This window comes from Schistocerca serialis, chromosome 5 (assembly GCF_023864345.2).
Source record: "Schistocerca serialis cubense isolate TAMUIC-IGC-003099 chromosome 5, iqSchSeri2.2, whole genome shotgun sequence".
In the NCBI taxonomy this organism is placed as follows: domain Eukaryota; kingdom Metazoa; phylum Arthropoda; class Insecta; order Orthoptera; family Acrididae; genus Schistocerca; species Schistocerca serialis.
In genome coordinates, this window is record NC_064642.1 from 107,329,041 (window position 1) to 107,352,815 (window position 23,775).

General features: G+C 42.3%; 1 protein-coding gene across 1 annotated transcript in view; it reads left to right on the plus strand.

Moving 5' to 3' along the window:
- The window catches only part of LOC126481773 (hemicentin-2-like), a 705,691-nt gene that overhangs the window by 437,571 nt on the left and 244,345 nt on the right, over positions 1 to 23,775 (plus strand). Inside the window, exon 3 of the mRNA XM_050105728.1 lies at positions 15,686 to 15,885. Coding sequence (XP_049961685.1) covers positions 15,686 to 15,885 — 200 coding nt within the window. The remainder of the gene's footprint in view (positions 1 to 15,685; positions 15,886 to 23,775) is intronic.

A 23,775-nucleotide genomic window follows, 5' to 3' on the forward strand; every position in this document is an offset into this window, starting at 1 on the left:
GATAGCCAACCAACATTTAAAAGAAAATTAAAAGAATTTCTGAATGACAACTGTTTCTACTCAATAAATGAATTCTTAGATATGAAGTAGTATTAATTAATTATTTTGTGTAAAAAAACTTATGTTAAAGTTAGACGTTCCACATAATTACGAAATGTTGTATTCACGATCTATGGAACAAAGACTAATGTATGTATATATAGTGCTCTGTCACATGTACAAATCATGTCCATTATAATTATCCGGGCTGTTATGCCGTGGTCGGTTGATGAATTCTGTGTCGATTCCCAACGTTTCGTCTCCGACTGCGGGAGACATCTTCAAGGGGTCCGAACTCAATGGAAGGTCCAACACAGACACTGGCTCGCTACTGAGCGAGCCAGTGGGTGTGTTGGACCTTCCATTGAGTTCGGACCCCTTGAAGATGTCTCCCGCAGTCGGAGACGAAACGTTGGGAATCGACACAGAATTCATCAACCGACCACGGCATAACAGCCCGGATAATTATAATGGACATGATATTTCCGGTCGTGAAAGTCTACATTTTAGTATCACATGTACAAAGCCCTTTGGCTGCTGGAAACGTGCTCGCTGCATTCCGTGGAGAGCATGGCTTTGTTGTCGATCTGTATCGGTACTTGGGCTGACACATGGCCTGCCAACCTATACCTGTGTACTGGTTCTGCCGCAACGACCGGCTTACCTATGCTGAATATTCGTGGAGCGTCGGGCATGCCAATTTCATCTGCCGCTCTTGGTTTCCCAGTACTCTATACAAGATCTACAGCTACATCTTCATAAATACTCCACAAGCCACCGTACGTGCGTAGCGGAGAGTGTTCTGTACCACTACTAGTCACTTCCTTTCCTGCCCAACTTAGAAATGGCGTAAAGCAAAAGCAACTGTCTATGTGTCTCCATATCAGCCCCAGTCTCGTATCTCATCTTTGTAATTCTTACGCGAAATGTGTGTTGGCGGCAGCAGAATCGTTCAGCTTGAAAAGCCGGTTCTCTAAATTTTCTCAGTAGTATTCCTCAAAAAGAACGTCACCTTAGGTTCCCATCTGAGTTCCCGAAGCATCTGCGTAACACTTGCGTATTGTAAGAATCTACCAGTGACAAATCTAGCAGCCCATCTTTGAATTGCTCGAACGTCTTCCTTTAATCCGACCTGGTACTGATCTCAAACATCAAGACTGAAGATTCCTGCCCACCTTGTCCGCCAGATCATTTATGTATACAGAGAATAACAGCGGTCTTACGACACTTCCCTGGGGCACCACCGACGATACGCTTGTCTCTGAAGCAAAGTCGCCGTCGGGACAACACAATGGGTTCTAACCACACACACACACACACTCTATTACTTGATAACTCTTCGTGACACTCACATTTTGGGTACCTATTCCATATGCTCGTAACTTCGTTAAGAGTCTGCTGTGGACACGTTGTCAAATATTTTCCGGATACTTAATGATATGGACTCTGCTTCTTTCACTTCATCCATAGTTCACGGTATACTGTTTGAGAAAAGTGCGAGCAGATGTTGGCACGAGCGATACCTTTTAAATCCTTGCTGATTCATGGACATAACCTTCTCGGTCTCAAGAAAATTAATTATGTTTGAACCCAGAATATGTTGAAAGATTCTGCAGCAACCCAATGTTAGGGATACCGGTCTGTAATTTAGCAGGTCCGTTCTTTTACCCTTCTTATAAACCGTACAGGAACCAAAGAAACAGTTACTCTAACATCTTACGGGTTTTCACTTCTAACTTCCTCTAGAAATGAATCATTATAGGGATAAACACACAGGTATGTCAATAGTATTGCACGCCGTACAACTGTATCTTTCCTGCTGTTTTTAGTAGGCTGTTAGATGCCTATGATAAAAGCGACATTTCACATTGCATTCATCCCAGTTAACTTATTCTTCTTTCATAATTACTCTTCCATAAACCTACAGTTCTACATATATTCATATATTCATGATGCTTTTATTAGTGATATCGCTCTAATACATCGGCAGTCGTTGGGGACCACACTAATAACTTTGCCGCTCCACGTTTGTTTTCGTTCTCTGATTCTCAGCGACGCGATTGAGCGGACATGCGGGCCGCTGCTGAAATGTTTATCATTTGATTACAAAAAAAAAAAAAAAAAAAGGTTTGGCGAATTGATTCTTTCACATCTTACAGTGTGATATATTCGCTCGACTTTCTTCTGTTGCAGTCATCGTCTCCTGACTGGTTTGATGTAGCCCGCCACGAATTCTTGTTCTGTGCCAACCTTTTCATCTCAGAGTAGTACTTGCAGTTAGTAGCTGGATGTATCCAAATCTCTCTCTTCCTCTACAGTATTTACCCTTTACAGCTCCCCATAGTACCATGGAAGTCATTCCCTCACGTCTTAACATATGTCCTATCATTCTGTCCCTTCATCTTGTCAGTCCTGTCCATACATTCCTCTCGTCGCCGATTCTGCGGAGAACCTCCTCATTCCTTACCTTATCAGTTCACTTAATTTTCTACATTCTTCTATAGGACCACATACTAGTAGACCTACCTTGCTCAGCAATGCCCTTTTTTCTCTGCTTGCTACGTTCGTCATGGGCTATTTTGTTACCTAGATAACAGAATTCCTTGACGTCATCTACTTCATGATCACCAAGTCTGATGTTACGTTTCTAGGTATTCTTACTTTTGTTACTTACCATAACTTAAGCCACTCTTCGATTTACTCTCAATCCATTTCTGTACTCATTAGACTTTTCATTCCATTCAATAAAGCATGTAATTCTTATTCACTTTCACTGAAGATAGCTATGTTATTATCGAATCCTTTCGCTGATGTTCTTTCACCTAGAATTTTAATCTCACTCTTTAATCTTTCTTTTATTTCCGTCTCTGTTTCTTCGCTGTGTTGAAACATTAATACGGGCCAAAGACTACATCCCTATCTTACACGTTTTTTAATCCGAACACTTCGTTCTTGATCGTCCACTCCTATGCGTCCCTATTTGTTCTCTCCAGGTTGTATATTACACGTTTTCCCCTATAATTTACTCCCGTATTTCTCATAATTTAAAATATCTAGCGCAATTTATTTCATCTCTAAGTGACTTGTATTTCTGTGTTCCTGACTTTCCTTGAACGTTTTTGTACTTCCTTATGTCCTTCATCAGCTGCAGTATTTCTTCTCTTACCGACTGTTTCTTCGCAGAAAAACAATTTAGCAAAAAATTTGGTTGTTTCACGTGTTGCAGTATAGTATCTTCTTTCTACATAGAACCAAACTTACTTTTGTTAATCGTCTCTGTTAATGCGCTGCATCCAATGAAGTAAGGCATTGAACGATATTTTAAGGTTTTTGCAAAGGTTGTTGTTGTTGTTGTTGTGGTCTTCAGTCGTGAGACTGGTTTGATGCAGCTCTCCATGCTACTCTATCCTGTGCAAGCTTCTTTATCTCCCAGTACCTACTGCAAGCTACATCCTTCTGAATCTGCTTAGTGTATTCATCTCTTGATCTCCCTCTACGATTTTTACCCTCCACGCTGCCCTCCAATGCTAAATTTGTGATCCCTTGATGCCTCAAAACATGTCCTACCAACCGATCCCTTCTTCTAGTCAAGTTGTGCCACAAACTTCTCCTCTCCCAAATCCTATTCAATACCTCCTCATTAGTTACGTGATCTACCCACCTTATCTTCAGCATTCTTCTGTAGCACCACATTTCGAAAGCTTCTATTCTCTTCTTGACCGTACTAGTTATCCTCCATGTTTCACTTCCATACATGGCTACACTCCATACAAATACTTTCAGAAACGACTTCCTGACACTTAAATCTATACTCGATGTTAACAAATTTCTCTTCTTCAAAAACGATTTCCTTGCCATTGCCAGTCTACATTTTATATCCTCTCTACTTCGACCATCATCAGTTATTTTACTCCCTAAATAGCAAAACTCCTTTACTACTTTAAGTGTCTCATTTCCTAATCTAATTCCCTCAGCGTCACCCGATTTAATTTGACTACATTCCATTATCCTCGTTTTGCTTTTGTTGATGTTCGTCTTATATCCTCCTTTCAAGACACTGTCCATTCCGTTCAACTGCTCTTCCACGTCCTTTGCTGTCTCTGACAGAATTACAATGTCATCGGCGAACCTCAAAGTTTTTACTTCTTCTCCATGAGTTTTAATACCTACTTCGAATTTTTCTTTTGTTTCCTTTACTGCTTGCTCAATATACAGATTGAATAACAACGGGGAGAGGCTACAACCCTGTCTCACTCCCTTCCCAGCCACTGCTTCCCTTTCATGCCCCTCGATTCTTATAACTGCCATCTGGTTTCTGTACAAATTGTAAATAGCCTTTCGCTCCCTGTATTTTACCCCTGCCACCTTTAGAATGTGAAAGAGAGTATTCCAGTCAACATTGTCAAAAGCTTTCTCTAAGTCTACAAATGCTAGAATCGTAGGTTTGCCTTTTCTTAATCTTTTTATTCTAAGATAAGTCGTAAGGTTAGAATTGCCTCACGTGTTCCAACATTTCTACGGAATCCAAACTGATCTTCCCCGAGGTCGGCTTCTACCAGTTTTTCCATTCGTCTGTAAAGAATTCGCGTTAGTATTTTGCAGCTGTGACTTATTAAACTGATAGTTCGGTAATTTTCACATCTGTCAACACCTGCTTTCTTTGGGATTGGAATTATTATATTGATCTTGAAGTCTGAGGGTATTTCACCTGTCTCATACATCTTGCTCACCAGATGGTAGAGTTTTGTCAGGACTGGCTCTCCCAAGACTGTCAGTAGTTCTAAAGGAATGTTGTCTACTCCCGGGGCCTTGTTTCGACTCAGGTCTTTCAGTGCTCTGTCAAACTCTTCACGCAGTATCGTATCTCCCATTTCATCTTCATCTACATGCTCTTCCATTTCCATAATATTGTCCTCAAGTACATCGCCCTTGTATAAACCCTCTATATACTCCTTCCACCTTTCTGCCTTCCCTTATTTGCTTAGAACTGGGTTGCCATCTGAGCTCTTGACATTCATACAAGTGGTTCTCTTCTCTCCAAAGGTCTCTTTAATTTTCCTGTAGGCAGTATCTATCTTACCCCTAGTGAGACAAGCCTCTACATCCTTACATTTGTCCTCTAGCCATCCCTGCTTAGCCATTTTGCACTTCCTGTCGATCTCATTTTTGAGACGTTTGTATTCCTTTTTGCCTGCTTCATTTACTGCATTTTTATATTTTCTCCTTTCATCAATTAAATTCAATATTTCTTCTGTTACCCAAGGATTTCTATTAGACCTCATCTTTTTACCTATTTGATCGTCTGCTGCTTTCACTACTTCATCCCTCAGAGCTACCCATTCTTCTTCTACTGTATTTCTTTCCCCCATTCCTGTCAATTGTTCCCTTATGCTCTCCCTGAAACTCCCTACAACCTCTCGTTCTTTCAGTTTATCCAGGTCCCATCTCCTTAAATTCCCACCTTTTTGCAAAGGTAATAACAAAAAAATGGCTCTGAGCACAATGGGACTTAAATTCTAAGGTCATCAGTCCCCTAGAATTTAGAACTACTAAAACCTAACTAACCTAAGGATATCACACACATCCATGCCCTAGGCAGGATTCGAACCTGCGGCCGTAGCGGTCGCGCGGTTCCGGACTGTAGCGCCTACAACCGCTCGGCCACTTCGGCCGGCAGGTAATAACACATTGCGTAGACCTTGCATATAATTTTTTACGTAATTTATTGCTGTGTATGTAATGTAGCTAGCATATCGAAATTGTATTTAAAGCTGAGGACAGAGAGATGTATATTACCGTTCTCAAATCATTGGTTTTTATCTCTACAAGCCGGTTTCGCGAATTGGACCTAGTGAAAAAAATGGTTCAAATGGCTCTGAGCACTATGGGACTAAACATCTGATGTCATCAGTCCCCTAGAACCTAGAACTACTTAAACCTAACTAACCTAAGGACGACACACACATCCATGCCCGAGGCAGGATTCGAACCTGCTGCCGTAGCGGTCGCGCGGTTCCAGACTGAAGCGCCTGGAACCGCTCGGCCACTCCGGCAGGCGAACCTAGTGATCTGTCAAAGTGAAAATTGAGCCCTGATGTTGTAACACCCATCGTATTTCATAAATGGTTCGAGATATCGAAGCGAGGTTTCTTGCAAATAATAACACACAAAAAGGTGCGTACATTTCCGTATGACTAATACTCGAAACTTTTTCATCTGTCGAGATACACACGTAAATATAATTTTTTTCGACGGAAAGATGTACTTTTATTAACAGCTGTGATTCAAAATGCCTACTCCGAAAGTAATCACTTACGGCCAGATGACAACTAACACTTGTAAGCTGGTATCTGTGATATTTCCACATTTACTGTCTCTTCTAGAGCCATTATCCCTTGACATCGCTTTAATAATTACATCCTAAAGGCATATGCTAGTCTTGTTTACCAACTTTGTACTGACTTTACAGATATGACCTTTTAATGGTCTAAGAAGTAAGGGAATATCTCGTAATTTTATATCAGCGTGTATCTAATATTTTTTGAAAAATTCTCAATTTTTTACTATGTGTCTTACTATTTGCAAGTTTCAGCTTTTAGCATTATATTCCGTAAAGACATAAAAGGCGAAGTCTAGATATCATGGAATAAAAATGCAGTCATATACAGTTAACTGGCAGTTAATTCTTTCAGAAAATAAGACTGAATTATTTAAGCTCAACGGATAACAATTCCTTCCACAAAAACGTCTGCTAGACCTACCACCAAATACCCAAAACGCAAAGCCATCATCCGCAACTCATCGCTTTACTATTCTTTAAACGAAAGCATAACGGTTCTGACCGCATGGGAAGACCCACATTATCTGTTATACTATTCTGTATCTAACCACGTATCTGTAATCTTGTTGGTAGACTGCCTTACACCGGTACAGAAAGCTGAGAGGAAGAGGGTACCTTAGAATATCTTGTAGGAAGAGATCGTGCAATTAAAATGATTTGGTGCCGACGACTTGAATTTTAAAGTTATGTTCGAGGGAGCTTCAGAAAGTTAATTACATAATGTATGGCAGGCAAAGTTTACTGAATGCTGCACTACATTTCAAAGTGACGCAGACACGTGACAGTACTTTTCACCATAGCTGCCATAGCTCTGCGAACAATGCTCAGAACGTTATCTACTGGTTCAGTTCTTCAACTATAGAAATTCGCCCTTAGGCACAGAGCCACTCGATAACTACTGTATTACCGTCCTCATAGTTTGGCAATCTAGTTCACCCAGACGTTCTTTCAGCTTACGGAAATTATGGAAATCTCATGATGCCAAATCTGGACTTTCCTATTGCTTAAATGCGTGTGAAATCTTATGGGCCTTAACTGATAAGGTCATCAGTCCCTAAGCTTACACACTACTTAACCTAAATTATCCTAAGGACAAACACACACACCCATGCCCGAGGCAGGACTCGAACCTCCGCCGGGACCAGCCGGGACTTTCCTATTAACATCGTCCACGTCTGTGTGGCCTTGGTCAACTTGCCACCATGTCACCACTGCAAAGACAAGAAACTGCATTTGGTCCATACAGAATTCTGCCAGAAAGTCATTGCGAATCCTCGTACAATTTAGCCACAAGAATGGTACTGTCCCGTGTACTTCAGCTTCGGAGTACGTTTCCATTTGGAGCGCCGCTTCACTCCCTCTCTGTGATGCACCTGTTATACGTAGGGCAGCAGAACTCTGTCTGCAAGAAACACAGTACAGACACCCTATTTTGACAATGCGCAATTCTTGTTGTGCAGTGTTCTTAGATGTGGTATTCAAACCTACGTATCTTTCAACTAGAGAATTCTCTGTATGAACAATTTCCGTGAGAATCTCAATAACATTTCTGACCAAATAGCGGCTTAATTTTGAAACAAGATGTATACTTTAACATAAATTATCTATCTGTGTTCAAAGACGGCATAGATTAACGAAGCGGAAAATGCGAACGCATTGCTCTGTGGCTCAAAGTACCTTTACATAGGTGCACACATAGTAGTCATTACACATCGCTTGTAGTGCACCATAACAATAAAAGCATTCCGGAAAAAAAGAAATGTCTTGCTTGAAACAAGACTCACCAGGTCTTCTTGCATTTAAAGAGCAGTATGCATACAGAAAAGTATGAGTAACGGTAGAACAATATAAATGATATGGCAAATGGGTAATGGTTCAACTAGGCAAGTCTCCAAACGTCCAGTTGTTTCTTAGGCAAATGAGTGACATAAAGGTTTTACTTTACCACCGTTAATCAGTAGGAACCATGTCGAAACTGACACAGACACCTAGAAGCTCCTACATAGTATGAGAGAGAGCCACAGTCTCTTTCTTATTTTTTTTTCTTTGTGAAAACAGCACTGATCGAGGCGTCAATAACTGCAGTCTGGTAAAAAAAAGTGCTAGGTAGGCAGTAACAGACACATGGTACTATACGACTCAAATTTGTAAAGACAAATTACTCTTCGGAATGTCACTAACGTACCACATATTTCAATGCACCTAACTTCTTATTATTCACAAGGTATGTGGCTAATGCAACCTCAGGAAGGGCTTTTTAGCTAACATAAGAGAATTAACCAAGAAGCTAAATTTGTTTGCTACACACATCTTAGTTAACAAACCATTGCATATACAGAAGTAACCTATAATAAAAAATTTGCAGGACAAAGCATTTATGTGATGAATAAGCAAGACAACATGATAACTAACAAGTCAGATATGAGACGCTTGGGCTCAGAAGAAACTCCACTAAAGAAGACACTCTAGTTGTTAATTTAAAGAAACAATTAATAAAATGTAAGTCATATAATGTGGGAAGAGATCCGCAGTGACGTAAGTAGTAAGATGGTAATTAGTCTTCCTCGTGCAAACATAGGGTGTAACTGAAACATCACGTGCATACTGTAGAACAGAGGTAGCATGACTGTCCAAAGTAGCGTCTCTTCCACAAGTGTGTGGATCAAGGGGTCTTCTGTCCGCTATTTCCGGTTAAATACGTGTAACTTTGGAGGTCAAGTTGAACCACTTCTCCTGCGGTCATAGATTTTGCTCAGTTCCAATGTCACACATTTAAAATGTTATCTTTGAGCAACACTCCAGCCAGAATGTACACCAGGCATGAAACAGTCATGCGACCTAGTGTCAAAATACTAAGCTAAGAAAAATTAATAATATTCGTCTTAGAAATGTCTGATTACGCACTGTAACTGCATAAAACATTGACGTCGAACTGAATTCCTACGTGCTATAAGTGCACCAGTCAGGAAATGTCCAAAATGGAATTAAGCACATTGAAGTATTGCTGAAAGGTAGCCGCATCTTTTAATGCTAGAAGGCACTCAGTCAGATGCTTGATTATGGTAGGAAAGATGATATCGAAATCATGTCATGTGCTACGAAGACTTCAGTCTGTGACTGAAACTGATCTCTCGTATTAGGAGCCCTGCCATCAGAATCAAGAGAAACTATCCAGCAACACACTGAAACATTTCCACTAAAGGGGAATCATTATGCCATCAAGGACAGATTTAAATGCCAGACCTAACCTTTTAGTGATGTATAAGTTATTAAAGGAGGAACATTCCCAGATGACGGTTACCTTATCCTACATTTTTAGATGAAAATTTCAGTTTGAATTTCGGACTCTCTCAAATAGACTGCTGATGCGCATCTGAGGAGCTGAAAGTGAGGATAAAAATGTAAATCCCGTATGGATAGGGTCTCCCGTCGGGTAGAACGGTCGTACGGTGCAAGTCTTTGGAGTCGAGGCCACTGCGGAGACATGCGTGGCGATGGGGATGAGATGATGATTATTAGGACAACACAACACCCAGTCCCTGAGCAGAGAAAATCTCCGACCCAACCGGGAATCGAACCCGGGCCCGTTGGTACGACAATCCACCGTGATGACCACTTTTTTCTTCTCAATTTTTTTTTTTTGGATTTTGCATTTTGTTCGATTTTGTTCGTTGCGTTTGGTCTGGGCGGACGTCACAAGACATTCGTTCAAGTTGATCGTTGATTCCTTTACTCTGTTTTTTTATTACTCAACTATCGGGGGCGGACAAGGAGAGAATGGGGAGTCCTCACTTTATCGAATTTGCAAGGCGATATGCCACTGGAGAGCTAATCGTTTACAAGAGAAGGGCCCAAAAGTTTTGCACTGAGTTTACAGAAGGAGCTAAAAGGAGAGACGATCCCTGTGTAGCTTTTGTCATATGCAAAATTCGCAGATTTCACAAATTGCTGTCCATGGTACATTTTACCTGCGACGGGTGACAGCTCATATATTTTGTTTTTATGAGATTAAAAAGATAACGCACACATGCACACACTTGATATTATATGACGGTTGGAACTTTAATAGTGGTAACTATTTATTTACAGCTCGTACAAAATAGATACGTGTATCAAAGTTTTACTAACCTTCAAAGTAATCACCAGCATTGTGTATAACCCGTTGTCAGCGATGTGGAAGTAGCAGGATACTCTTAGCACTGCCAGTTGTGTTGACAGTTCGCGCGGCGCGGTCTATCGCCCGACGAATTTGTAGCAGTTCTGAAGCGAATGCCGTGAAGTGTTTCCTTCAGTTTAGAAATCGAACTCACGAGGCCTTAAGTCAGGGGAGTGCAGTGGAAGGTATAGCACTTGGCAGCCCCATCAGTCAAATAAATCAGTAAAAGCTTGCGCTACACCGGCTTGAGCATTATCCTGCAAAACGATGGTCAGGTTCTGCAGAAAGTGTCATCACTTCTGTCTCTAAGCTGGTCGAAGGCTGTGTTTCAAAAATGAACAGCAAAGAGACGTAAGTGATGCCACTTTCTGCAGGACCTGACCATCATTTTGCAGGACAATGCTCAAGCCGGTGTAGTGCAAGCTTTTACTGATTTGTTTGGCTGATGGGACTGCTAAGTGCTATACCACCTACTGCTTTCCCCTGACTAAAGCCCTCGTGAGTTTAGCTCGATTTCTAAACTGAAGGAAACACTTCACGGCATTCGCTTCACAGCTAATACAAATTCGTCGGGCGATAGAGCGCGCCGCTCGAACTGTCAACACAACTGGCACTGCTAACAGTATCCTACTACTTCCACATCGCTGGCAACGGACTGTACACAATGCTGGTGTCTACTTTGAAGGTCAGCAAATCTTTGAAACACGTACCTATTTTGTACGAGCTGTAAATAAATAATTGCCACTACTAAAGTTCCAACTCTCTTATATATATAATCATTTGTGCTATCCCCTTGAAGAGCGCATTTAGACTAAACTCCATGTCCATATCCCTTTTGTTTTCTCATTACGTGCTGCCCAAACTTCCCTCATACGTGTGCTGTGTTTCTGCTTTCGTTTTTCGGTCCACTTTAGGTCGTGCGTTCTCTTCGGCTTCTCTTTTTTCCTAGTCACCCAGTGGTCCTTCATCCTCTAGCTGTGTTCTTGTCGTCTGCGTTCGGTCCATTGTGTTCATTTGTTGTGTCGTGCTATTATAATTTGTTTCTTGTGATCGGGTTCCTAAGGAGTGTTTTGTTTTTTATTATTTCCTGTGTGATACTGAGTTGTTCCATGTCATTCCTTACTTCAGTCATCCATTTGCTGTTTTACCTTGTGCTAACCCAGTCCAGGATCTGTCTCGTTATCCTACGTGATGCCGTTCTGATGAGTTGTCCGTAAAACTATAGTCTTCGTTTACTGAATTGGTCTGTTATTTTCTCTATGTATTCGTATAGTTCCTCAGCTGGGCTATTTATCCATACAACGTTTTTTGCGTCATTCCGAATATTTTCCTGAGTATTTTTCGTTCCATCTTCTCTATCCGTTTGATTCGCGTCTGTCCTTGTACTACCGTGGTCTCGGCTGCGTATAGTACTTCTGGTAGCCCCACCGTCTCCTAGTGTCGTAGCTTGGTCTTCCGTGAGATAACTTTCCTATTGTAGTGATTCCAAGTCAGTTTTTAGGCCTTCTTTAGTTTCGATCTGCTCTCTTCATTAGATACCTTGTTTCTTCCTATAATCTGTATTGTTTCTCCTAGGCACTCGAAATTCTCTGTTCTGTATATTGTCACATATTTTGTATAGTGATGGGTGTTTCTGGTTGTCATATATATATGTATTTGCCCTCATCTGTTGGCATATAATTAATGTAATTCAGTAACTGATACAGGAACGATCAGCTGAAGCTTACAGAAGAAAGTGCATATTTCGTTAAGCTCCAGTTTTCCAATATATATATATATATATATATATATATATATATATATATATATATATATATATATATATATATATATATATGGAGCTCAACGAAGTATATATATATAGCGGTTACACAAACTAACAAGGCTCATAATAAATACTAGCATTGACCAAATTTTTTTCTCACACAATTCGATGCAACGGATATAGTTGACTTCAAGACTTTTTGGCAGCGGTTATACAAGAAGATTTCTGCGTCAGATGAAACTTCGGTGAAACTGTTCAAGAGATAAGGCGATACAGTTTATTATATTTATATAATTCAGTTTATAATATTTTACATACAACACCAGATTACTTTTTTCAACACAGTTGTAATTTTCGGTTATTTTTAAAGCCACTCGTTTGCTTATGCAAGTCGGTCACAGAGCTTTTGCTAAGATTCTCTTTCCTACCATTTAGCTTATCCTCCCATAGCAGTCCTCCTCGGTTCAGATAATCCTTCACCTAGTTTTTCCGACTTCTGCGTCGTCTTCCAATCGATTTTCGTCCGGATTATGTTCATTCTAGGGCTCTAGATCTCAGTAGTCTGTCTGGCCACAGTATTTTACGTGACCAAACCGTTTAATCCTATTAATCTCCGTAATTTATTTTAGGGGCTTGATCGTTAGTATATTTCGTATTATTTCATTCGTTACCCTTCACGTCTTACCCAGGATCCCTTGCAGAAAGCGCATCTCTGTTGCTTGTATTCTAATCAGTTCCTTCTTTGTACAACTCCAGCATCCTGATCCATAGGTCATAACTGGAATGTAACATGACTTGTGCGTTATGATCTTTGCTTCGGCAAGTATTTTCCAATTTCTAATTACGTCCAATAGACAATAACAAAAATTTCGAACAGTTTTCTATTCTCTACGAATTTTCATTCTTGTGTTTCCTTTCTTCATTAATTTAATCACTCGGTACCTGAAAATATCAACTTCTTTAACAACTTTTTCACTGCAAGTAACATCCTTCATTTTTTTCATTTTTCCTGCTTTCATTACATCAGTTTTTATCAAGCTTATTTCCATGCCTGTTTCTTGAATTACTCTCTGCCAGGTGTTTAGTTGTTGTTGAAAATTCTGCTCAGTTTCTTCCGAAATCAGAACACCATCTGCATATGATACCATTTTCCTATCATCTGCTGCTGAACCTTAGTGAACTTTTCTTACGTTGTTGCCTATATATTAAAAAGCAATGGCTACAGCACACTTCCCTGCCGAGCCCGTTGTAAACGATTCTGATTTTTTGCCGTCCAATATAACACGGTTCACGTATTTCTTGTACATAGTTCTGATTCTGAGTTGCATTCCTGTTGACAGTTCCCGTCTATTCATACCTTGTCATAGCCGTTCCTTTCTAGCGGTGTCATAAGCCGTTGCCCGTGTCCCATGTCGTGAAGGAGGGCTTGAATTTGTGGGTGGAGTTAAAGCCACTGTGAACACATTTCTAAAGAGAAAAAACCGTAACTACTTTAGGAAATCCCGAAATTTGCTAAGGGGACATCAGGCAACATGGTTTAAATTTTTTACGTTCGTTTCTTTAATTGTTTTCACATGGTGTAACGAATTCTGATTTTTACCCCAAAATTATGCTTAATGATACTTTTTCTGTTTCCACGAAATTTGGTTGGAATGACTGAAGCTCTTTTAGCATGGCATGTTCGTCTTGAAACCTTCCCGTCTCCTCGATATCACTTTTGTTACGAAACCTTCCCTTCTACAATAACCTATGAAACCTTCCCTTGGGATTTCTGTCTCTTGCTTAATAATAACAAATGAAATCTTCCCTACGACATTTATTATTTTTCTCAATCTTCGGATACGAATTTAATTGCTGCTTATTAAAAGTGATTTTATGATTATTTCAACGAAACATAGAATGTGTCCTTATTCTTTAATAGCAAAGCTGACGTTATTCTTTAATTAATTTGACTGACGTTACGTAAATCATAGTTAAACTTTTTGTTGACAACAATAAAAATTTGCAAAGTTTTACGTTGACGGTTTTCGGGATGGATTATAATCATAATGCAATATTGCTGGCAAAAATTAATTATATTCTGAATGAAATGATTTTACAAACGTTCAAATGGGCCTTACTTTTTTAAATAATCTTACAACTAGCATTGCGCAAACATACCTTCAGTAGTCTTGAATTTCTCAAAAAAAAAAAAAAAAAAAAATTATAATTCGGTAATATTAGTTCCCCTTCTGAAAGTATTCGTATGGAATGTAGCTATGTATGGAAGTGAAACATGGACGATAAATAGTTTAGACAAGAAGAAAAAAATGGCTCTGAGCTCTATGGGACTTAACATCTGAGGTCATCAGTCCCCTAGAACTCAGAACTACTTAAATCTAACTAACCTAAAGACATCACACGCATCCATGCCCGAGGCAGGATTTGAACCTGCGACCGTAGCTGTCGCGCGGTTCCAGACTGAAGTGCCTAGAACCGCTCGACCACTTCGGCCGGCAAGAATGCTGAAGATTAGATGGGTAGATCACATAACTAATGAGGAAGTGTTGAATAGGATTGAGGAGAAGAGAAGTCTGTGGCAAAACGTGACTAGAAGAAGGGATCGATTGGTAGGACATGTTCTGAGGCATCAAGGGATCAGACATTTAGTATTGGAGGGCAGCGTGGAGGGTAAAAATCGTAGAGGGAGACCAAGAGATGAATACACCAAGCAGATTTAGAGGGATGTAGGTTGAAGTAGGTACTGGGATGTGAAGAAGCTTGCACAGGATAGAGTAGCATGGAGAGCTGCATCAGTCTCAGCACTGAAGACCACAACAACAACAGTTCCTCTTAGTTAGCTGATGTCTCTGTACATCCGTTTATAATCTCTTGTAAATCATAGCTGGTGGCTGGCAGGCACACCGCTCCTCTCAACCACTCGCTTCAGACCTGCTACCGACTCTCTTCACATCTCGCTTACTACTGACTTTCTACGAACGCTGAAGTGCGGTCTCGCCCGGCAACAATGTTTTCTGGTGCAGACAATCCCTGCTACTATTAGAAACTGTATCAATGCGCGGTCTTTCCCGCTCTTTTCTTAAAATGTATCCATACGCGGTGTCTCCCGCCCTTTTTAAAATTGTATCAACGTGCGGTGTCTCCTGCCAACAATACTTTGGTGCAGACATTCCCTGCTACACAATTATTTTCCAACATTACAAATATTAATTATTGCTAAACATCTTTAATAAATAGTGGTTTGACGATAGACAATAGAAATATACACGTCTTACAGTCTGTATAACACTTCACTTCTCAAATAGCCTTTGTATCGGCATTCTTATAAGTCGTGAGTGTGTTTGTGGGAGACGGCCCCAGCTAGCCTGCCATCCGCGTGTTGCAGCATGGACGCTCGTGGTGGGCAGCTGCAGCGGTGGTCGGACCAGGAGGTGCTGGACGGCCGCGCGCACTTCTGGGCCGACCGGAGGCCCGCCGAGCTGCTCATCCGGCGCGCGCTCGCCTCCGACGCCGCCGTCTACCGCTGCCGTGTCGACTTCCGCGTCGCCCAGACCCGCAACTCCAGGGTCAACCTCACCGTCATCGGTAAGCAGAACTAGACTTAGCATCCGTACACATTACAAAATGGAATGTATGTATGTATGTATGTTCCACATCACTTCCTAAACCAGTTGACCGATTACAGCCAAACTTGGTACACGAAACGCTTAATGTATGGAAACAACCACCTCCACCCCAAAGAAGATCAGTAGGGGGTGAGAAAGATTGTAGCTCCACAAATGGCAAGACTAAATTCAAAAAAATGGCTCTGAGCACTATGGGACTTAACATCTGTGGTCATCAGTCCCCTAGAACTTAGAACTACTCAAATCTAACTAACCTAAGGACATCACACACATCCATGCCCGAGGCAGGATTCGAACCTGCGACCGTAGCAGTCGCGCGGTTCGACTAAATTCATCCGCTAGTTGGGAATGTGTGTTCTCAGTGGCTTGCAACGAACTCTCCGCATAATTTCAAAGCTTTACGAGACTCTTTTTCGCTGATGAAAGGAAAAAAGTTTCTCGGTCACTGCATTTTTTCTGTTCCTGCAGTAAAACTGCCGCGTCATGCATGACGTTTAAATTTATTACTTCTTTACTGTTAACTCTGTTCGCATCACATGTAGTAGATAGTGTCCACATATACAACTGGATGCACCTGCACAATGTCCACCTCCGGTAGCTGAGTGGTCAGCGCGGCAGAATGTCAATGCTTAATGGCCCGGGTTCGATCAATACCAACTAAAACTTTCTCATCGCTGCCCGCAGAGCCTTACTAGCCTCCTGCTTCACAACTTTGCGCCGGCCTCATTGTCCGCCCCCGTACTGGTATCGACCATTCCAAGCCCCTTTTATTACATCCAACGATTTTTCCTGGAGTTCAGTTATGTCTACCGGTCCTTACCACTTACACGTTTGTACCTCTTCGAATTGTTACAACAGTGCCGCCTGTCCAACCCCATCGAACGTACGTATCCGCAGTACGTGTGGCGACACATATGGAAGGCGATCCATGCACGTTTTCTCGAATCAGACGTTCAATCAGCGTGGTACATCACCGTGAATGGCAAACCAGTTAACCGAGATCGTCTACACCGCATCCATATCGCAGGTTAATCCCTCTGCACCCACTGTGGAGTGGATGACACGGATGTCCACCGGTTCCACTGTGGCACAGCATTCGACGTCTGGACACTTGGGCGGCGAATTTTGGCGTTTCTTACTCGACAGACACCAGCTCAGATCGACGTCCACATGCTATTGTACCCCGATCAGACTTTCTACGCCTCCGCCAAAACTCACTCTGTGAATTGGATCTGTGACCACACGATCCGCTATCTTTTTACTTCTGGCGACAAGTCTACGCTAGGACATTGGACTTATCGCAACGAACGACACTGCGTCCTGATACGCAACCCACGCTATAAGCAATATTTTTCCAATTTCTTACGGAGGACCTTCGATGAGCCACCTCGTAGCTGGAACGTCCAAGCCCCGAGAAGCTGAAAACTGTATTAACCGAACCGAACTGAATAGATCTGCTACCCAGAATCCACGCCTACGCAATGAGAAGACACGTTTGGACGAGCTGGCCTGCTGTAGGCGGAGACACTTCAGGCGCTCCTGTAAGAACTGGTCTTTACCTACAAGTCGCACGACGACTTTATATATTAAAATAAAAAAAATAAAAAATAAAAGAAAACTTTTCCTTATTTATTCCTCATAATTTCTTCTTAAAGGAAAATGAAATTTGATTTTGGCTTTGAGAAACGTTTCTTTTTTTTTTTTTTGTTCCACAAGATTGCTTCTTCGCCATCAAAACGCGAAGGAGACTAAAATTTTCGTTTGTTGGAAGGCGAAACCAGTATAATAGGAGTATTTGTTTTCAAAAAAATAAAGAAGTGAAAAAAGTGGTAATCTTAAAATAAAACCTGTATCCAGTTGTTGAGTGGGGCGCTGGTTCGCGTGTTTACACTACCAAATTTTTTCCTAACATTAAAAAAAAAAAGAAAAAAAAGCTTCACGGCTGGGTCGGAGATTTTCTCCGCTCAGGGACTGGTTGTTGTGTTGTCCTAATCGTCATCATTTTATCCCCATCGACGCGCAAGTAGCCGAGTGGCGTCACATCGAAAGACTTGTACCCGGCGAACGGTCCCTAGTCACACGACTTTTACATTTTACCTGCACAATCATATACCAGTTTGATACACACTTGAGGAAATGAAATGAAACGAGCGTATGGCATCGTTGGCCGGGAGGCTCCATCCGGAGATGTTCGACCTCCAAGCGCTAGTCTTACTCCAGTCGACGCCACACTGGGCGACTTTCACGCCGGTAATGAGGATGAAATGATGATGACGACAACACTACACTTACTCCCCGAGAGGAGAAAATCTCCAACCTGGCCTGGAATCGAACCCGGGCCCGTTTGAGTTTAAGGGCGAGAACATTATTACCTAGCTACGCAGGTGGACACACTTGAGGAGAAGCGTCGTCATAGGCACTGAACAGCAAGAAAACGAAACTACAAGGCGAAATTCGCAAAAGATACAGATGAAGTACGTGCACAAATAAGAGCGAAATGTGTTAATTACATGTGAAATATATGTAACACGTGCGTACGCTGACAAAGCCGCGGCTAAAAAGCGCCTTCGAAACCACTGCATCGATTTCAGCCAAACTTTGTACACTTATTACTTACTATCTCGAAAGAAATACTGTGGGAGTAAGAACTAGCAACCTCCTATTGGGGGTGGGGCTTGATGATGAGCAGAGAAAAGCCAACGATGAAACTGGACTGACGGAAAGGGGTAAAGGAGTAATTAAGAGCTGGACTGATGGGGGGGGGGGGGTGGAGGAGGAGATGGACAGCGAGAAAGGGAGTAGGAGATGGACAGATAGGTGGAGAGGGGGCTGGAGATGTACAGATAGAATATTAGAATAAATACATACCATCCGGGCAACCCATGGAACTCTTCTTGTTTGGACAACGCAAGCGTCGTTACGTGGATCAGACAGCTTACCATCTGCAGTGAGACTACGTTAGGGTATTTAACAAGTATAAAGCATATCCAGTGTACGAGACGTTTTCGAAAAGTAAGACCCCTTCAGTCGTATAAAAAGTTAATCACTAGGAAAAGTTATACTGGTGGTCTTAGTTTCCTGGAAACCTGCTTCACTTCTAAAAGCAATCCTCGTTCACTCTAATCCGTTATAGTAACAGTGCATTAACTTCTTGATGGGCTCTGTATTCGCTATATCCACATGGGAAATGAACCGGTTGACAATGGCGGTCCGAACACACTGTCGTCCTGAAGCACTCGTAAACCCATTACAGTTTCAATTGAAAGAAGACACATTATTATTTTATGAAAGACTGTACTCTAAAAACAGGTCACCATCCAGTATATGCAGTCCTGCGAGCCTCATCTGTAAGATGAACCTAAAAATGTTCGATCAGTTATTCATGAAAATAAAGAAGTATTTATTGAGTGACTGTTCGCAGCTCTTTGAATTTTTGTACCTATTTCATCAAAAGTAGCCGGGTAACTGTTAACGTTCGTTAATATGGGGTGTGTAGAACTTTCGACTTCGTGCTGTCATGGTTTCTGCTGGGGCCTCTTTCAGTGAGGTGTCTCAATGTCTGTGGACGAATGGCAGCGCATTCTTCCTGAAGAGACGATACCAGAGAAGGCGGGACCTGGAATGTAGGAGAAATACGGAGCTTTGGGCAGGCACATCCACTTCTGGAATGCTTGTGTCCACATCCAGTGCTTCACGGATGCTGCTTCATAAAAGGGTGCATTTTCACGCTGATACAGTCAACGCCTCGGAACTGTTCCTCTATTTACGAAGTGCTCAACGCTTTAAAATGTTTTAGTATCGTTTCGCACTAAGCCTTTCTTTAAGCGCAATAAGGAGACCACACCCTTACCACGAGAAACAGCCCCATACTATGACATCACTTCCTCCCTACTTCACTGCTGGCAGCACACGTGATGGCAGGTTGCTTTCTTCTGGCATTCACTTAAAGCTAAACCCTTCCATGAGATTTCCACAGAGTGTAGCTTCATTAAGCACTCCAAATCAATCGCTTCTGGTCACTCCCTGTCCAGTGGTGACGTACATGGTGCAACCGCAAGCGTCGCTTAGGACTGATTACTAGAATGTGTGTCTTATGATGAGCTGCTCTACCATTTCCAGAGCGAATTTTCACTCTGCAGCGTAGTTGCTCTACCGTCGTACCCCATTCTTCTTGGCTCCCTTCGCACACTCGTTGAGCTATCTGGGCTGATTGTAGTACTTTGAAAAACCAATAGTGACACCTCCCACTACTTCCATGCGACATTCGTCACTCTGGACTTGATTTAGTTGTGGTTGTTCCCTCGTGTTTCCACTTCACAGTGACATGTTAAGTGTGAAACCTCATCAAAAATTACTTTGTGGCTTCAACAAGAGGTGCGTCTGAATTTCTAGTGCAATACTGTGAAAATTTCCCACCCCCAGGGTTCTTTGACAGAGATAGTAAATTTCTAATTTGTATAAATTTATGGCTGCTGCAGTCCGTGGCGTTCGCCAGACTCACAGACAGGCACCAGGAATCATGCCGACTGTGCCTGCTACGAGGGGTTTTGTGGGGGACTTAGCAGATGAAGTTTTGATGAGGGACTCTTGTTCAGAAATGTACTGTTTGGATGTAAAATCAGTTTAATGATCGTATAGCTCTCTAATCTCCCGCTTCACGGTTCGCTCACACAGGAGACAATGCACTCTGACCTGAGTGCTGTAGGAGTGTGAAGCATAGGCAGTGTCTTGAGTATGTCTCTCACGTACTCTTCGATGTGACGAAGAACGTCCTCTTCCAAGACGAGAGTGCAGGGTGACTGTGGAGCACGTCCTAGTTTCGAACATACTAATTTCTCGCTGCGGTTGTTGTATTGGTACTAAGATGTTAACGGATGTAATAATTGCAACATGGGCCCTATACTCGTCCGCGTACCGTGGAGTGAGAGATTTGAAAATAATCCGATCTTCAAATTTATTTTCTACCCAAACGGTACATTTACGTACAGACGCTCCCCATCAAAACTTCACCTACAACCTCTAGAGGTCTGTAATAGGAATTTTGAATAGTCTTGGATATGGGACAGTTATCCTGGCCGTATGCAGGGTTGTTCAGTAAATATCGTTATGGAACAACGTCATGGGACTGGAACATGGTCTACTCAGGCACTCAATGACAGGGAAAATGGTTCAAATGGCTCTGAGCACTATGGGACTTAACATCTGAGCTCATCAGTCCCCTAGAACTTAGAACTACTTAAACCTAACTAACCTAAGGACATCACACACATCCATGCCCGAGGCAGGATTCGAACCTGCGACCGTAGCAGTCGCGCGGTTCCGGACTGCAGCGCTTAGAACCACGTGGCCATCTCGGTCGGCTGACAGGGAAAAGGAAAAGATGCTTACAGTGATAGTCTCTTCGCTATGTTCAGTGACACTCTTACGTACACACACATTCATACTACTACACGTTCAGAAATTCTGAAATATAAGGCATTGTCATGCAAATATGATTTTAGTTTGGGTCTAAAGCTAATTTTGTTATTCATTCGACTGTTATATTACTGGGTAGTTGGTCAAACATTTTTACGGCGAAGGTCAAAGTCCTTTCTGTAGGCTGTGTGATGGATAAATGTGTGATCTTCTTCCTGTGCGGTTCTTACAGCTGCCGCCGCATCCCACATAAGTGAAGAAAACGGTTTCCACCTGGGCATGCTTCGTCGCCTTCTTTTATTTTTCTGCTCTTTCGTGACCTCTTTTATCCCCTCTAACCGGGCAGCCTCTGGCGTCCCTCTCCTCTTTGTTCCCCGCGGATGGTACCTCAAGGTCACATTTTGCACCTGTCATTCGTTTTCTGTGACCATACTAGGCGAGCTGCCTTTCTATTTGTGATGCTTTGTTGAGTCTATGTCATTTTTCTAATTGTATATGTTACGTGGTGACGCCGAGACATCCTACACAATCTCCTCAGCTAGTTCACTTCTATGACTGATTTTTTAATTTTTTTCCAGTAGAATCCTAGCAGTTGCATTCGTAGGTCTCGATAGGCTCTCTGGTTGATAGCGTATATCATTTCTCCTTCTAGCGTTATGATGATAAATGTTACTGTAATACTCAAACTGTGACTGGTAATTGACAACGAATTTTATGAGGGGGTAAATGTACAAAAGGGATGTTACCAGTATGACCAACTGTTTAAATATACGTCAACAAGAGGTTCTTTGGGGACGCTACAGTTTCCCCTTATACAGGCATCTGTGAAAGAAATAATTTTGTACCCCAATGAGCAGTTACCCCAGACAATATTGCAATAAGACATTCCGGTGAGTGGAAACAGGTATCTAGTACATTGTTTCTATGATATGACGTGCACCTCCATACAGCGTGAAGAAAAATTGGCGCACTCGGAGGTCGATATGTGATTTCTCATGCACATTGAAGACAAAAGTTTACCTGGTAAAATCAGAGTGGGTGCATTTTGCAAACATGTATGAAATGGCAAAATCAGATTGGGTGCATTTTGAAAACATGTATGAAAACGAGAAGCTGGCAACACTAACACATCGTGTAGCTCACCAGAATGTACAGAGTAGCGTGTACCACACCGTACCACCGTGCCAGCCGTGGTAGTTTACTGAGAAAATTGTAGGGACGTCAGACCTACGATGAATACGTCGATATGATTTTGTAGCTGCGTGCATTCGATAACGTAGCTGCTGCTGCTTGTGCTTATGTTGCATGGTAGTCATAAAGGCGAAGTCCCGATAAGAATGGTTTTCGTAGTCTGGAGCAACACCTTCGAGAAATTTTCATCCATGTATACACATCAAAAAAAGTTTTGCATCCCCCAGTTCCGAGAATTCCTGAAGATAGACATTGACTGTGGATATTGTATCACAGACACAGTCCCTTTGACTCTTCAGAGGTGTCACTAAACTCACCCAAAGATGTAAACAACCAGCCATGAGCACCGCCTATTAGACGGAGGTGGTCCAACAGCCGATCAGTTCCAGTCATTCCACTGGGAAGTAGATACACGGTTCGTGTTGTCTGTAGTTCAACCATACCTAGACGGTCAATACCGCGGTTCGATCGCGTCCGCATTGTTACTTTGTGACAGGAAGGGCTCTCAACAAGAGAAGTGTCTAGGCTTCTCGGAGTGAACCAAAGCGGTGTTGTTCGGACATAGAGGAGACACAAAGAGACAGGAACTGTCGACGACATGCCTCTCTCAGGCCGCCCAAGGGCTACTACTGCAGTGGATGACAGCTGCCTGCGGATTACGGCTCGGAGGAACCCTGACAGCAACGCCACCATATTGAATAATGCTTTTCGTGCAGCCACAGGACGTCGTGTTACGACAGGTCAGGCTGAACTCCTTAGACACACTGTCCAGCGAGTGCAACAAGGTGGAGGTTCCCTGCTGTGTTGGGATGACATTATGTAGGGCCGACGTACACCGCTGGTGGTCACGGCATGGGCCGCAACAGCTGTACGATGTGTGAATGCCATCCTCCGACCGATAGCGGCAACCATATCGGCAGCATATTGGCGACATTTCGCGCCCCCATAGTGCACATCTTGTGAACGACTTCCTTCGGGATAGCGACATCGCTCGACTAGAGTGGCCAGCATGTCCAGACATGAACCCTATCGAACATGCCTGGGATAGATTGAAAACGGCTGTTTATGGACGACGTGACCCACCAACCCCTTTGAAGTATCTACGCCGAAACGTCGCTCTGGAGTGGGACAATGTGGACAAACAGTACGTTGATGAACTTGTGGATAGTATGCCACGACGAATACAGGCATGCATCAGTGCAAGAGGACGTGGTACTAGGTATTAGAGGTACCGGTGTGTACA